Source organism: Petromyzon marinus, chromosome 78 (assembly GCF_048934315.1).
Source record: "Petromyzon marinus isolate PM22_M1 ecotype Great Lakes invasive population chromosome 78, UKy_Petmar_22M1.pri1.0, whole genome shotgun sequence".
Lineage (NCBI taxonomy): Eukaryota > Metazoa > Chordata > Hyperoartia > Petromyzontiformes > Petromyzontidae > Petromyzon > Petromyzon marinus.
This window is the reverse complement of record NC_133744.1, coordinates 3,089,236-3,104,235: the sequence shown is the minus strand read 5'-3', so window position 1 is coordinate 3,104,235 and position 15,000 is coordinate 3,089,236. Positions and strand designations below refer to the sequence as shown.

General features: G+C 47.5%; 1 protein-coding gene across 2 annotated transcripts in view; it reads left to right on the top strand.

Moving 5' to 3' along the window:
- Positions 1 to 15,000, top strand: part of LOC116938470 (protein O-linked-mannose beta-1,2-N-acetylglucosaminyltransferase 1) — a 125,711-nt gene that overhangs the window by 60,388 nt on the left and 50,323 nt on the right. For both annotated transcript variants that reach the window (XM_076056838.1, XM_076056839.1), the window contains one exon: positions 13,364 to 13,489. In XM_076056838.1, the coding sequence (XP_075912953.1) occupies positions 13,364 to 13,489 (126 nt within the window). The remainder of the gene's footprint in view (positions 1 to 13,363; positions 13,490 to 15,000) is intronic.

Below are 15,000 nucleotides of genomic sequence, written 5' to 3'. Positions count from 1 at the left end.
CACTTAGTTAGTCACTTAGTCAGTCACTTAGTCACTTAGTCAGTCACTGTCACGATCACTCTACCTGGACGAGCTACAGCCTGCCTGGCCTACACCTGAGAAGGTAGTCACTTAGTCAGTCACTTAGTTAGTCACTTAGTCAGTCACTTAGTTAGTCACTTAGTTAGTCACTTAGTTAGTCACTTAGTTAGTCACTTAGTCAGTCACTTAGTCACTTAGTTAGTCACTGTCACGATCACTCTACCTGGACGAGCTACAGCCTGCCTGGCCTACACCTGAGAAGGTCACTTAGTCAGTCACTTAGTTAGTCACTTAGTCACTTAGTCACTTAGTTAGTCACTGTCACGATCACTCTACCTGGACGAGCTACAGCCTGCCTGGCCTACACCTGAGAAGGTCACTTAGTCAGTCACTTAGTCAGTCACTTAGTCACTTAGTCACTTAGTTAGTCACTGTCACGATCACTCTACCTGGACGAGCTACAGCCTGCCTGGCCTACACCTGAGAAGGTAGTCACTTAGTCAGTCACTTAGTCAGTCACTGTCACGATCACTCTACCTGGACGAGCTACAGCCTGCCTGGCCTACACCTGAGAAGGTAGTCACTTAGTCACTTAGTCAGTCACTTAGTCAGTCACTTAGTTACTTAGTCAGTCACTGTCACGATCACTCTACCTGGACGAGCTACAGCCTGCCTGGCCTACACATGAGAAGGTAGTCACTTAGTCAGTCACTTAGTCAGTCACTTAGTCACTTAGTTAGTCACTGTCACGATCACTCTACCTGGACGAGCTACAGCCTGCCTGGCCTACACCTGAGAAGGTCACTTAGTCAGTCACTTAGTCACTTAGTCAGTCACTGTCACGATCACTCTACCTGGACGAGCTACAGCCTGCCTGGCCTACACCTGAGAAGGTAGTCACTTAGTCAGTCACTTAGTTAGTCACTTAGTTAGTCACTTAGTCAGTCACTTAGTCACTTAGTTAGTCACTGTCACGATCACTCTACCTGGACGAGCTACAGCCTGCCTGGCCTACACCTGAGAAGGTAGTCACTTAGTCACTTAGTCAGTCACTTAGTCAGTCACTTAGTCACTTAGTCAGTCACTGTCACGATCACTCTACCTGGACGAGCTACAGCCTGCCTGGCCTACACCTGAGAAGGTAGTCACTTAGTCAGTTAGTTAGTCACTTAGTCAGTCACTTAGTCACTTAGTCAGTCACTGTCACGATCACTCTACCTGGACGAGCTACAGCCTGCCTGGCCTACACCTGAGAAGGTAGTCACTTAGTCAGTCACTTAGTTAGTCACTTAGTTAGTCACTTAGTCAGTCACTTAGTCACTTAGTTAGTCACTGTCACGATCACTCTACCTGGACGAGCTACAGTCTGCCTGGCCTACACCTGAGAAGGTAGTCACTTAGTCACTTAGTTAGTCACTGTCACGATCACTCTACCTGGACGAGCTACAGCCTGCCTGGCCTACACCTGAGAAGGTAGTCACTTAGTCACTTAGTCAGTCACTTAGTCAGTCACTTAGTCACTTAGTCAGTCACTGTCACGATCACTCTACCTGGACGAGCTACAGCCTGCCTGGCCTACACCTGAGAAGGTAGTCACTTAGTCAGTTAGTTAGTCACTTACTCACTAGTTAGTCACTTAGTCACTTAGTCAGTCAGTTAGTCACTTAGTCACTTAGTCAGTCACTTAGTCACTAGTTAGTCACTTAGTCACTTAGTCAGTCACTGTCACGATCACTCTACCTGGACGAGCTACAGCCTGCCTGGCCTACACCTGAGAAGGTCACTTAGTCAGTCACTTAGTCACTTAGTTAGTCACTGTCACGTTCACTCTACCTGGACGAGCTACAGCCTGCCTGGCCTACACCTGAGAAGGTAGTCACTTAGTCAGTCACTTAATCAGTCACTTAGTCAGTCACTTAGTCACTTAGTCAGTCACTGTCACGATCACTCTACCTGGACGAGCTACAGCCTGCCCGGCCTACACCTGAGAAGGTAGTCACTTAGTCACTTAGTTAGTCACTGTCACTTAGTCAGTCACTTAGTCAGTCAGTTCGTCACTTAGTCAGTCACTTAGTCACTAGTCAGTCACTTAGTCACTTAGTCAGTCACTGTCACGATCACTCTACCTGGACAAGCTACAGCCTGCCTGGCCTACACCTGAGAAGGTAGTCACTTAGTCACTTAGTTAGTCACTTAGTCAGTCACTTAGTCAGTCACTTAGTCAGTCACTTAGTCAGTCAGTTAGTCACTTAGTCAGTCACTTAGTCACTAGTTAGTCACTTAGTCACTTAGTCAGTCACTGTCACGATCACTCTACCTGGACGAGCTACAGCCTGCCTGGCCTACACCTGAGAAGGTAGTCACTTAGTCAGTCACTTAGTCACTTAGTCAGTCACTGTCACGTTCACTCTACCTGGACGAGCTACAGCCTGCCTGGCCTACACCTGAGAAGGTAGTCACTTAGTCAGTCACTTAGTCAGTCACTTAGTCAGTCACTTAGTCACTTAGTCAGTCACTGTCACGATCACTCTACCTGGACGAGCTACAGCCTGCCTGGCCTACACCTGAGAAGGTCACTTAGTCAGTCACTTAGTCACTTAGTCAGTCACTGTCACGATCACTCTACCTGGACGAGATACAGCCTGCCTGGCCTACACCTGAGAAGGTAGTCACTTAGTCAGTCACTTAGTCAGTCACTTAGTCAGTCACTTAGTCACTTAGTCACTTAGTCAGTCACTGTCACGATCACTCTACCTGGACGAGCTACAGCCTGCCTGGCCTACACCTGAGAAGGTAGTCACTTAGTCAGTCACTTAGTTAGTCACTTAGTTAGTCACTTAGTCAGTCACTTAGTCACTTAGTCAGTCACTGTCACGATCACTCTACCTGGACGAGCTACAGCCTGCCTGGCCTACACCTGAGAAGGTAGTCACTTAGTCACTTAGTTAGTCACTTAGTCAGTCACTTAGTCACTTAGTCAGTCACTGTCACGATCACTCTACCTGGACGAGCTACAGCCTGCCTGGCCTACACCTGAGAAGGTAGTCACTTAGTCAGTCACTTAGTTAGTCACTTAGTTAGTCACTTAGTCAGTCACTTAGTCACTTAGTTAGTCACTGTCACGATCACTCTACCTGGACGAGCTACAGCCTGCCTGGCCTACACCTGAGAAGGTAGTCACTTAGTCACTTAGTTAGTCACTGTCACGATCACTCTACCTGGACAAGCTACAGCCTGCCTGGCCTACACCTGAGAAGGTAGTCACTTAGTCACTTAGTCAGTCACTTAGTCAGTCACTTAGTCACTTAGTCAGTCACTGTCACGATCACTCTACCTGGACGAGCTACAGCCTGCCTGGCCTACACCTGAGAAGGTCACTTAGTCAGTCACTTAGTTAGTCACTTAGTCAGTCACTTAGTTAGTCACTTAGTTAGTCACTTAGTCAGTCACTTAGTCAGTCACTTAGTCAGTCACTTAGTCACTTAGTCAGTCACTTAGTCAGTCACTTAGTCAGTCACTTAGTCACTTAGTTAGTCACTGTCACGATCACTCTACCTGGACGAGCTACAGCCTGCCTGGCCTACACCTGAGAAGGTAGTCACTTAGTCAGTCACTTAGTTAGTCACTTAGTTAGTCACTTAGTCAATCACTTAGTCACTTAGTCACTGTCACGATCACTCTACCTGGACGAGCTACAGCCTGCCTGGCCTACACCTGAGAAGGTAGTCACTTAGTCAGTCACTTAGTTAGTCACTTAGTTAGTCACTTAGTCAGTCACTTAGTCACTTAGTTAGTCACTGTCACGATCACTCTACCTGGACGAGCTACAGCCTGCCTGGCCTACACCTGAGAAGGTCACTTAGTCAGTCACTTAGTCAGTCACTTAGTCAGGCACTGTCACGATCACTCTACCTGGACGAGCTACAGCCTGCCTGGCCTACACCTGAGAAGGTAGTCACTTAGTCACTTAGTTAGTCACTTAGTCAGTCACTTAGTCACTTAGTCAGTCACTGTCACGATCACTCTACCTGGACGAGCTACAGCCTGCCTGGCCTACACCTGAGAAGGTCACTTAGTCAGTCACTTAGTCACTTAGTCAGTCACTGTCACGATCACTCTACCTGGACGAGCTACAGCCTGCCTGGCCTACACCTGAGAAGGTAGTCACTTAGTCAGTCACTTAGTTAGTCACTTAGTTAGTCACTTAGTCAGTCACTTAGTCACTTAGTTAGTCACTGTCACGATCACTCTACCTGGACGAGCTACAGCCTGCCTGGCCTACACCTGAGAAGGTAGTCACTTAGTCACTTAGTCAGTCACTTAGTCAGTCACTTAGTCACTTAGTCAGTCACTGTCACGATCACTCTACCTGGACGAGCTACAGCCTGCCTGGCCTACACCTGAGAAGGTAGTCACTTAGTCAGTTAGTTAGTCACTTAGTCAGTCACTTAGTCACTTAGTCAGTCACTGTCACGATCACTCTACCTGGACGAGCTACAGCCTGCCTGGCCTACACCTGAGAAGGTAGTCACTTAGTCAGTCACTTAGTTAGTCACTTAGTTAGTCACTTAGTCAGTCACTTAGTCACTTAGTTAGTCACTGTCACGATCACTCTACCTGGACGAGCTACAGTCTGCCTGGCCTACACCTGAGAAGGTAGTCACTTAGTCACTTAGTTAGTCACTGTCACGATCACTCTACCTGGACGAGCTACAGCCTGCCTGGCCTACACCTGAGAAGGTAGTCACTTAGTCACTTAGTCAGTCACTTAGTCAGTCACTTAGTCACTTAGTCAGTCACTGTCACGATCACTCTACCTGGACGAGCTACAGCCTGCCTGGCCTACACCTGAGAAGGTAGTCACTTAGTCAGTTAGTTAGTCACTTACTCACTAGTTAGTCACTTAGTCACTTAGTCAGTCAGTTAGTCACTTAGTCACTTAGTCAGTCACTTAGTCACTAGTTAGTCACTTAGTCACTTAGTCAGTCACTGTCACGATCACTCTACCTGGACGAGCTACAGCCTGCCTGGCCTACACCTGAGAAGGTCACTTAGTCAGTCACTTAGTCACTTAGTTAGTCACTGTCACGTTCACTCTACCTGGACGAGCTACAGCCTGCCTGGCCTACACCTGAGAAGGTAGTCACTTAGTCAGTCACTTAATCAGTCACTTAGTCAGTCACTTAGTCACTTAGTCAGTCACTGTCACGATCACTCTACCTGGACGAGCTACAGCCTGCCCGGCCTACACCTGAGAAGGTAGTCACTTAGTCACTTAGTTAGTCACTGTCACTTAGTCAGTCACTTAGTCAGTCAGTTCGTCACTTAGTCAGTCACTTAGTCACTAGTCAGTCACTTAGTCACTTAGTCAGTCACTGTCACGATCACTCTACCTGGACAAGCTACAGCCTGCCTGGCCTACACCTGAGAAGGTAGTCACTTAGTCACTTAGTTAGTCACTTAGTCAGTCACTTAGTCAGTCACTTAGTCAGTCACTTAGTCAGTCAGTTAGTCACTTAGTCAGTCACTTAGTCACTAGTTAGTCACTTAGTCACTTAGTCAGTCACTGTCACGATCACTCTACCTGGACGAGCTACAGCCTGCCTGGCCTACACCTGAGAAGGTAGTCACTTAGTCAGTCACTTAGTCACTTAGTCAGTCACTGTCACGTTCACTCTACCTGGACGAGCTACAGCCTGCCTGGCCTACACCTGAGAAGGTAGTCACTTAGTCAGTCACTTAGTCAGTCACTTAGTCAGTCACTTAGTCACTTAGTCAGTCACTGTCACGATCACTCTACCTGGACGAGCTACAGCCTGCCTGGCCTACACCTGAGAAGGTCACTTAGTCAGTCACTTAGTCACTTAGTCAGTCACTGTCACGATCACTCTACCTGGACGAGATACAGCCTGCCTGGCCTACACCTGAGAAGGTAGTCACTTAGTCAGTCACTTAGTCAGTCACTTAGTCAGTCACTTAGTCACTTAGTCACTTAGTCAGTCACTGTCATGATCACTCTACCTGGACGAGCTACAGCCTGCCTGGCCTACACCTGAGAAGGTAGTCACTTAGTCAGTCACTTAGTTAGTCACTTAGTTAGTCACTTAGTCAGTCACTTAGTCACTTAGTCAGTCACTGTCACGATCACTCTACCTGGACGAGCTACAGCCTGCCTGGCCTACACCTGAGAAGGTAGTCACTTAGTCACTTAGTTAGTCACTTAGTCAGTCACTTAGTCACTTAGTCAGTCACTGTCACGATCACTCTACCTGGACGAGCTACAGCCTGCCTGGCCTACACCTGAGAAGGTAGTCACTTAGTCAGTCACTTAGTTAGTCACTTAGTTAGTCACTTAGTCAGTCACTTAGTCACTTAGTTAGTCACTGTCACGATCACTCTACCTGGACGAGCTACAGCCTGCCTGGCCTACACCTGAGAAGGTAGTCACTTAGTCACTTAGTTAGTCACTGTCACGATCACTCTACCTGGACAAGCTACAGCCTGCCTGGCCTACACCTGAGAAGGTAGTCACTTAGTCACTTAGTCAGTCACTTAGTCAGTCACTTAGTCACTTAGTCAGTCACTGTCACGATCACTCTACCTGGACGAGCTACAGCCTGCCTGGCCTACACCTGAGAAGGTCACTTAGTCAGTCACTTAGTTAGTCACTTAGTCAGTCACTTAGTTAGTCACTTAGTTAGTCACTTAGTCAGTCACTTAGTCAGTCACTTAGTCAGTCACTTAGTCACTTAGTCAGTCACTTAGTCAGTCACTTAGTCAGTCACTTAGTCACTTAGTTAGTCACTGTCACGATCACTCTACCTGGACGAGCTACAGCCTGCCTGGCCTACACCTGAGAAGGTAGTCACTTAGTCAGTCACTTAGTTAGTCACTTAGTTAGTCACTTAGTCAATCACTTAGTCACTTAGTCACTGTCACGATCACTCTACCTGGACGAGCTACAGCCTGCCTGGCCTACACCTGAGAAGGTAGTCACTTAGTCAGTCACTTAGTCAGTCACTTAGTTAGTCACTTAGTCAGTCACTTAGTCACTTAGTTAGTCACTGTCACGATCACTCTACCTGGACGAGCTACAGCCTGCCTGGCCTACACCTGAGAAGGTCACTTAGTCAGTCACTTAGTCAGTCACTTAGTCAGGCACTGTCACGATCACTCTACCTGGACGAGCTACAGCCTGCCTGGCCTACACCTGAGAAGGTAGTCACTTAGTCACTTAGTTAGTCACTTAGTCAGTCACTTAGTCACTTAGTCAGTCACTGTCACGATCACTCTACCTGGACGAGCTACAGCCTGCCTGGCCTACACCTGAGAAGGTAGTCACTTAGTCAGTCACTTAGTTAGTCACTTAGTCAGTCACTTAGTTAGTCACTTAGTTAGTCACTTAGTTAGTCACTTAGTTAGTCACTTAGTCAGTCACTTAGTCACTTAGTTAGTCACTGTCACGATCACTCTACCTGGACGAGCTACAGCCTGCCTGGCCTACACCTGAGAAGGTCACTTAGTCAGTCACTTAGTCACTTAGTCACTTAGTTAGTCACTGTCACGATCACTCTACCTGGACGAGCTACAGCCTGCCTGGCCTACACCTGAGAAGGTAGTCACTTAGTCAGTCACTTAGTCAGTCACTGTCACGATCACTCTACCTGGACGAGCTACAGCCTGCCTGGCCTACACCTGAGAAGGTAGTCACTTAGTCACTTAGTCAGTCACTTAGTCAGTCACTTAGTTACTTAGTCAGTCACTGTCACGATCACTCTACCTGGACGAGCTACAGCCTGCCTGGCCTACACATGAGAAGGTAGTCACTTAGTCAGTCACTTAGTCAGTCACTTAGTCACTTAGTTAGTCACTGTCACGATCACTCTACCTGGACGAGCTACAGCCTGCCTGGCCTACACCTGAGAAGGTCACTTAGTCAGTCACTTAGTCACTTAGTCAGTCACTGTCACGATCACTCTACCTGGACGAGCTACAGCCTGCCTGGCCTACACCTGAGAAGGTAGTCACTTAGTCAGTCACTTAGTTAGTCACTTAGTTAGTCACTTAGTCAGTCACTTAGTCACTTAGTTAGTCACTGTCACGATCACTCTACCTGGACGAGCTACAGCCTGCCTGGCCTACACCTGAGAAGGTAGTCACTTAGTCACTTAGTCAGTCACTTAGTCAGTCACTTAGTCACTTAGTCAGTCACTGTCACGATCACTCTACCTGGACGAGCTACAGCCTGCCTGGCCTACACCTGAGAAGGTAGTCACTTAGTCAGTTAGTTAGTCACTTAGTCAGTCACTTAGTCACTTAGTCAGTCACTGTCACGATCACTCTACCTGGACGAGCTACAGCCTGCCTGGCCTACACCTGAGAAGGTAGTCACTTAGTCAGTCACTTAGTTAGTCACTTAGTTAGTCACTTAGTCAGTCACTTAGTCACTTAGTTAGTCACTGTCACGATCACTCTACCTGGACGAGCTACAGTCTGCCTGGCCTACACCTGAGAAGGTAGTCACTTAGTCACTTAGTTAGTCACTGTCACGATCACTCTACCTGGACGAGCTACAGCCTGCCTGGCCTACACCTGAGAAGGTAGTCACTTAGTCACTTAGTCAGTCACTTAGTCAGTCACTTAGTCACTTAGTCAGTCACTGTCACGATCACTCTACCTGGACGAGCTACAGCCTGCCTGGCCTACACCTGAGAAGGTAGTCACTTAGTCAGTTAGTTAGTCACTTACTCACTAGTTAGTCACTTAGTCACTTAGTCAGTCAGTTAGTCACTTAGTCACTTAGTCAGTCACTTAGTCACTAGTTAGTCACTTAGTCACTTAGTCAGTCACTGTCACGATCACTCTACCTGGACGAGCTACAGCCTGCCTGGCCTACACCTGAGAAGGTCACTTAGTCAGTCACTTAGTCACTTAGTTAGTCACTGTCACGTTCACTCTACCTGGACGAGCTACAGCCTGCCTGGCCTACACCTGAGAAGGTAGTCACTTAGTCAGTCACTTAATCAGTCACTTAGTCAGTCACTTAGTCACTTAGTCAGTCACTGTCACGATCACTCTACCTGGACGAGCTACAGCCTGCCCGGCCTACACCTGAGAAGGTAGTCACTTAGTCACTTAGTTAGTCACTGTCACTTAGTCAGTCACTTAGTCAGTCAGTTCGTCACTTAGTCAGTCACTTAGTCACTAGTCAGTCACTTAGTCACTTAGTCAGTCACTGTCACGATCACTCTACCTGGACAAGCTACAGCCTGCCTGGCCTACACCTGAGAAGGTAGTCACTTAGTCACTTAGTTAGTCACTTAGTCAGTCACTTAGTCAGTCACTTAGTCAGTCACTTAGTCAGTCAGTTAGTCACTTAGTCAGTCACTTAGTCACTAGTTAGTCACTTAGTCACTTAGTCAGTCACTGTCACGATCACTCTACCTGGACGAGCTACAGCCTGCCTGGCCTACACCTGAGAAGGTAGTCACTTAGTCAGTCACTTAGTCACTTAGTCAGTCACTGTCACGTTCACTCTACCTGGACGAGCTACAGCCTGCCTGGCCTACACCTGAGAAGGTAGTCACTTAGTCAGTCACTTAGTCAGTCACTTAGTCAGTCACTTAGTCACTTAGTCAGTCACTGTCACGATCACTCTACCTGGACGAGCTACAGCCTGCCTGGCCTACACCTGAGAAGGTCACTTAGTCAGTCACTTAGTCACTTAGTCAGTCACTGTCACGATCACTCTACCTGGACGAGATACAGCCTGCCTGGCCTACACCTGAGAAGGTAGTCACTTAGTCAGTCACTTAGTCAGTCACTTAGTCAGTCACTTAGTCACTTAGTCACTTAGTCAGTCACTGTCACGATCACTCTACCTGGACGAGCTACAGCCTGCCTGGCCTACACCTGAGAAGGTAGTCACTTAGTCAGTCACTTAGTTAGTCACTTAGTTAGTCACTTAGTCAGTCACTTAGTCACTTAGTCAGTCACTGTCACGATCACTCTACCTGGACGAGCTACAGCCTGCCTGGCCTACACCTGAGAAGGTAGTCACTTAGTCACTTAGTTAGTCACTTAGTCAGTCACTTAGTCACTTAGTCAGTCACTGTCACGATCACTCTACCTGGACGAGCTACAGCCTGCCTGGCCTACACCTGAGAAGGTAGTCACTTAGTCAGTCACTTAGTTAGTCACTTAGTTAGTCACTTAGTCAGTCACTTAGTCACTTAGTTAGTCACTGTCACGATCACTCTACCTGGACGAGCTACAGCCTGCCTGGCCTACACCTGAGAAGGTAGTCACTTAGTCACTTAGTTAGTCACTGTCACGATCACTCTACCTGGACAAGCTACAGCCTGCCTGGCCTACACCTGAGAAGGTAGTCACTTAGTCACTTAGTCAGTCACTTAGTCAGTCACTTAGTCACTTAGTCAGTCACTGTCACGATCACTCTACCTGGACGAGCTACAGCCTGCCTGGCCTACACCTGAGAAGGTAGTCACTTAGTCAGTTAGTTAGTCACTTACTCACTAGTTAGTCACTTAGTCACTTAGTCAGTCAGTTAGTCACTTAGTCACTTAGTCAGTCACTTAGTCACTAGTTAGTCACTTAGTCACTTAGTCAGTCACTGTCACGATCACTCTACCTGGACGAGCTACAGCCTGCCTGGCCTACACCTGAGAAGGTCACTTATTCAGTCACTTAGTCACTTAGTTAGTCACTGTCACGTTCACTCTACCTGGACGAGCTACAGCCTGCCTGGCCTACACCTGAGAAGGTCACTTAGTCAGTCACTTAGTCACTTAGTTAGTCACTGTCACGATCACTCTACCTGGACGAGCTACAGCCTGCCTGGCCTACACCTGAGAAGGTAGTCACTTAGTCAGTCACTTAGTCACTTAGTCAGTCACTTAGTCACTTAGTCACTTAGTTAGTCACTGTCACGATCACTCTACCTGGACGAGCTATAGCCTGCCTGGCCTACACCTGAGAAGGTCACTTAGTCAGTCACTTAGTCACTTAGTCACTGTCACGTTCACTCTACCTGGACGAGCTACAGCCTGCCTGGCCTACACCTGAGAAGGTCACTTAGTCAGTCACTTAGTCACTTAGTTAGTCACTGTCACGATCACTCTACCTGGACGAGCTACAGCCTGCCTGGCCTACACCTGAGAAGGTCACTTAGTCAGTCACTTAGTCACTTAGTTAGTCACTGTCACGATCACTCTACCTGGACGAGCTATAGCCTGCCTGGCCTACACCTGAGAAGGTCACTTAGTCAGTCACTTAGTCACTTAGTCACTGTCACGTTCACTCTACCTGGACGAGCTACAGCCTGCCTGGCCTACACCTGAGAAGGTCACTTAGTCAGTCACTTAGTCACTTAGTTAGTCACTGTCACGTTCACTCTACCTGGACGAGCTACAGCCTCTTCTTTGGTTCTTTCGGTAAAGTCACGTAGAATGAGAATAAAATAATAAATTGATAAAATAAAATAACACAATAATATTCTCACGACGTTTCGGCCACAACACAAGCGGCCTTCATCAGGTGAAGGGAGCGAGACTGTCTGGTAGGACAGCGCTGGAGTGAGAGAGCCACGTTCAGATCACGGCTTTTAAGCTGTGTGAGAGGAACAAAGAGCCTTGACGAAGGAATTAGCATAAAATTTAGCATTGAAAAGGCTGAATGATTAACTTGTGACTGGTCACAGAAATAGCTATGTTAAAAGTTAAAGCATACACATCCGCAGAGGCACCCATTGTTAAAAGGAATTAGCATAGAATTTAGCATTGAAATAGCTAAATTAAGGCATTCGCTTGTAACTGCTACAGAAATAGTTACGTTGAAGTCAGAGCATACACATTCACCGAGGCACTTAGTACCAATCAAAACAGGAGAATTTAGCATTGAAATAACTAGGCGAATTTAGCATTGAAATAACTGGGTGATTTGCTAGTGACTGATCACAGAAATGACTACAAATCTGAGCTATTCACAGTACTATATAGTGAACCAATAAAAACTAAAATATAAATTACCTTCATGTTATCAATAAACTCTATATTCTCCAATCAGCTAAGCTACCAACCATAAGTCGTTATATATCACAATGCTATATGGCGAAAAAATGGGTGGATTCTTACCCTCAAATTTCCGTACCACGGATAGCTACGGGCCCCGTTCAGACGGACGAGTTCGTCCATGGTCGGAACAGAGGAGGGGGAGAGAGACAGCTGCGAAGCCCTAGTATACTCCATGTTGTAAACCATACCATTAACCGTGGTGTGAGAGGTATTAAGAGGCAATGCTGGCGAAAGAGCTGCGGTCTGAAGGTCATCGTAAAATTACAATGAATTAAGAACAGAAATGATTTAACACATCTTTCCAGTGGTTACTAAGCCTGAATCCATCTTCTCGGTTGAAATTGTCTCTGTGCTTGTATATGTGAATGGCCTCATGAACGAATCTCTCATGGTAGCCAGTTGTTGTTGTGATTGTTGTTGTGATTGTTGTTGTTGTGGTTGTTGTTGTTGTGATTGTTGTTGTGATTGTTGTTGTTGTGGTTGATTGTTGTTGTGATTGTTGTTGTGATTGTTGTTGTGATTGTTGTTGTTGTGGTTGTTGTTGTTGTGATTGTTGTTGTGGTAGTTGTTGTGATTGTTGTTGTTGTGATTGTTGTTGTTGATGTTGTTGTTGTTGTTGTGGTAGTTGTTGTTGATGTTGTTGATGTTGTTGTTGATGTTGTTGTGGTAGTTGTGGTAGTTGTTGTTGTTGATGATGTTGTTGTTGTTGTGGTAGTTGTGGGACTGGGACGTGTGGATGATGATGTTGTTGTTGATGATGTTGTTGTTGATGATGTTGTTGTTGATTGTTGTTGTTGTGGTAGTTGTGGGACTGGGACGTGTGGATGATGATGTTGTTGTTGATGATGTTGTGATTGTTGATGTTGTTGATGTTGTTGTTGTGGTAGTTGTGGTAGTTGTTGATGATGTTGATGATGTTGTTGTTGTTGTTGTGGTAGTTGTTGTTGTTGTTGTTGATGATGATGTTGTTGTTGTTGTTGTGGTAGTTGTTGTTGATGATGTTGTTGTTGTGGTAGTTGTTGTTGTTGTTGATGATGATGTTGTTGTTGTTGTGGTTGTTGTTGTTGTTGTTGATGATGTTGTTGTTGTGGTTGTTGTTGTTGTTCATGTTGTTGTTGTTGTTGATGATGTTGTAGTTGTTGATGTTGTTGTTGTTGTTGTGGTTGTTGTTGTTGTTGATGATGTTGTAGTTGTTGATGTTGTTGTTGATGATGTTGTTGATGTTGATGTTGTTGTTGTTGTTGTGGTAGTTGTGGGACTGGGACGTGTGGATGAGGATGCCTCAGCAACGGCAGGGACGTGAATGTGTCATCCCTGACGTGTCACGGACATTCCACTTCGGGTCCCTCGGAGTCAACATGAACGCATTCTTCCAGGTACGCAAGCTAGCCACTCAGCTACCCACTCAGCTAGCCACTCAGCTACCCACTCAGCTACCCACTCAGCTAGCCACTCAGCTACCCACTCAGCTACCCACTCAGCTAGCCACTCAGCTACCCACTCAGCTACCCACTCAGCTACCCACTCAGCTACCCACTCAGCTACCCACTCAGCTACCCACTCAACTACCCACTCACTCAGCTACCCACTCAGCTACCCACTCAGCTACCCACTCAGCTACCCACTCACTCAGCTACCCTCTCAGCTACCCACTCAGCTACCCACTCAGCTACCCACTCACTCAGCTACCCACTCACTCAGCTACCCACTCAGCTACCCACTCAGCTACCCACTCAGCTACCCACTCAGCTACCCACTCACTCAGCTACCCACTCAGCTACTCACTCAGCTACCCACTCAGCTACCCATTCAGCTACCCACTTAGCTACTCACTCAGCTACTCACTCAGCTACCCACTCAGCTACCCACTCAGCTACCCACTCAGCTACTAACTCAGCTACCCACTCAGCTACCCACTTAGCTACCCACTCAGCTACTCACTCAGCTACCCACTTAGCTACCCACTCAGCTACTCACTCAGCTACCCACTCAGCTACCCACTCGGCTACTCACTCAGCTACCCACTCACTCAGCTGCCCACTCACTCAGCTACCCGCTCAGCTACCCGCTCAGCTACCCACTCAGCTACCCACTCAGCTACCCACTCAGCTACCCACTCAGCTACCCACTCAGCTACTCACTCAGCTACCCACTCAGCTACCCACTCAGCTACCCACTCAGCTACCCACTTAGCTACTCACTCAGCTACTCACTCAGCTACCCACTCAGCTACCCACTCAGCTACCCACTCAGCTACCCACTCACTCAGCTACTCACTCAGCTACCCACTCAGCAACTCACTCAGCCACCCACTCAGCTACTCACTCAGCTACTCACTCAGCTACTCACTCAGCTACCCACTCAGCTACCCACTCAGCTACCCACTCAGCTACTCACTCAGCTCCTCACTCAGCTACTCACTCACTCAGCTACACACTCAGCTACTCGCTCACTCAGCTACATACTCCGTTACCCACTCAGCTACTCACTCAGCTACTCACTCACTCAGCTACCCACTCACACAGCTACTCACTCAGCTACCCACTCACCTACCCACTCACTCAGCTACTCACTCAGCTACTCACTCAGCTACCCACTCAGCTACTCACTCAGCTACCCACTCACCTACCCACTCACCTACCCAGTCACTCAGCTACCCACTCAGCTACCCACTCAGCTACCCACCCAGCTACCCACTCAGCTACCCACTCAGCTACTCACCCAGCTACCCACTCAGCTACTCACTCAGCTACCCACTTACTCAGCTACCCACTCAGCTACCCACTCAGCCACCCACTCACTCAGCTACTCACTCAGCTACTCACTCAGCTACCCACCCAGCTACCCATTCAGCTACCCACTCACTCAGCTACTCACTCAGCTACCC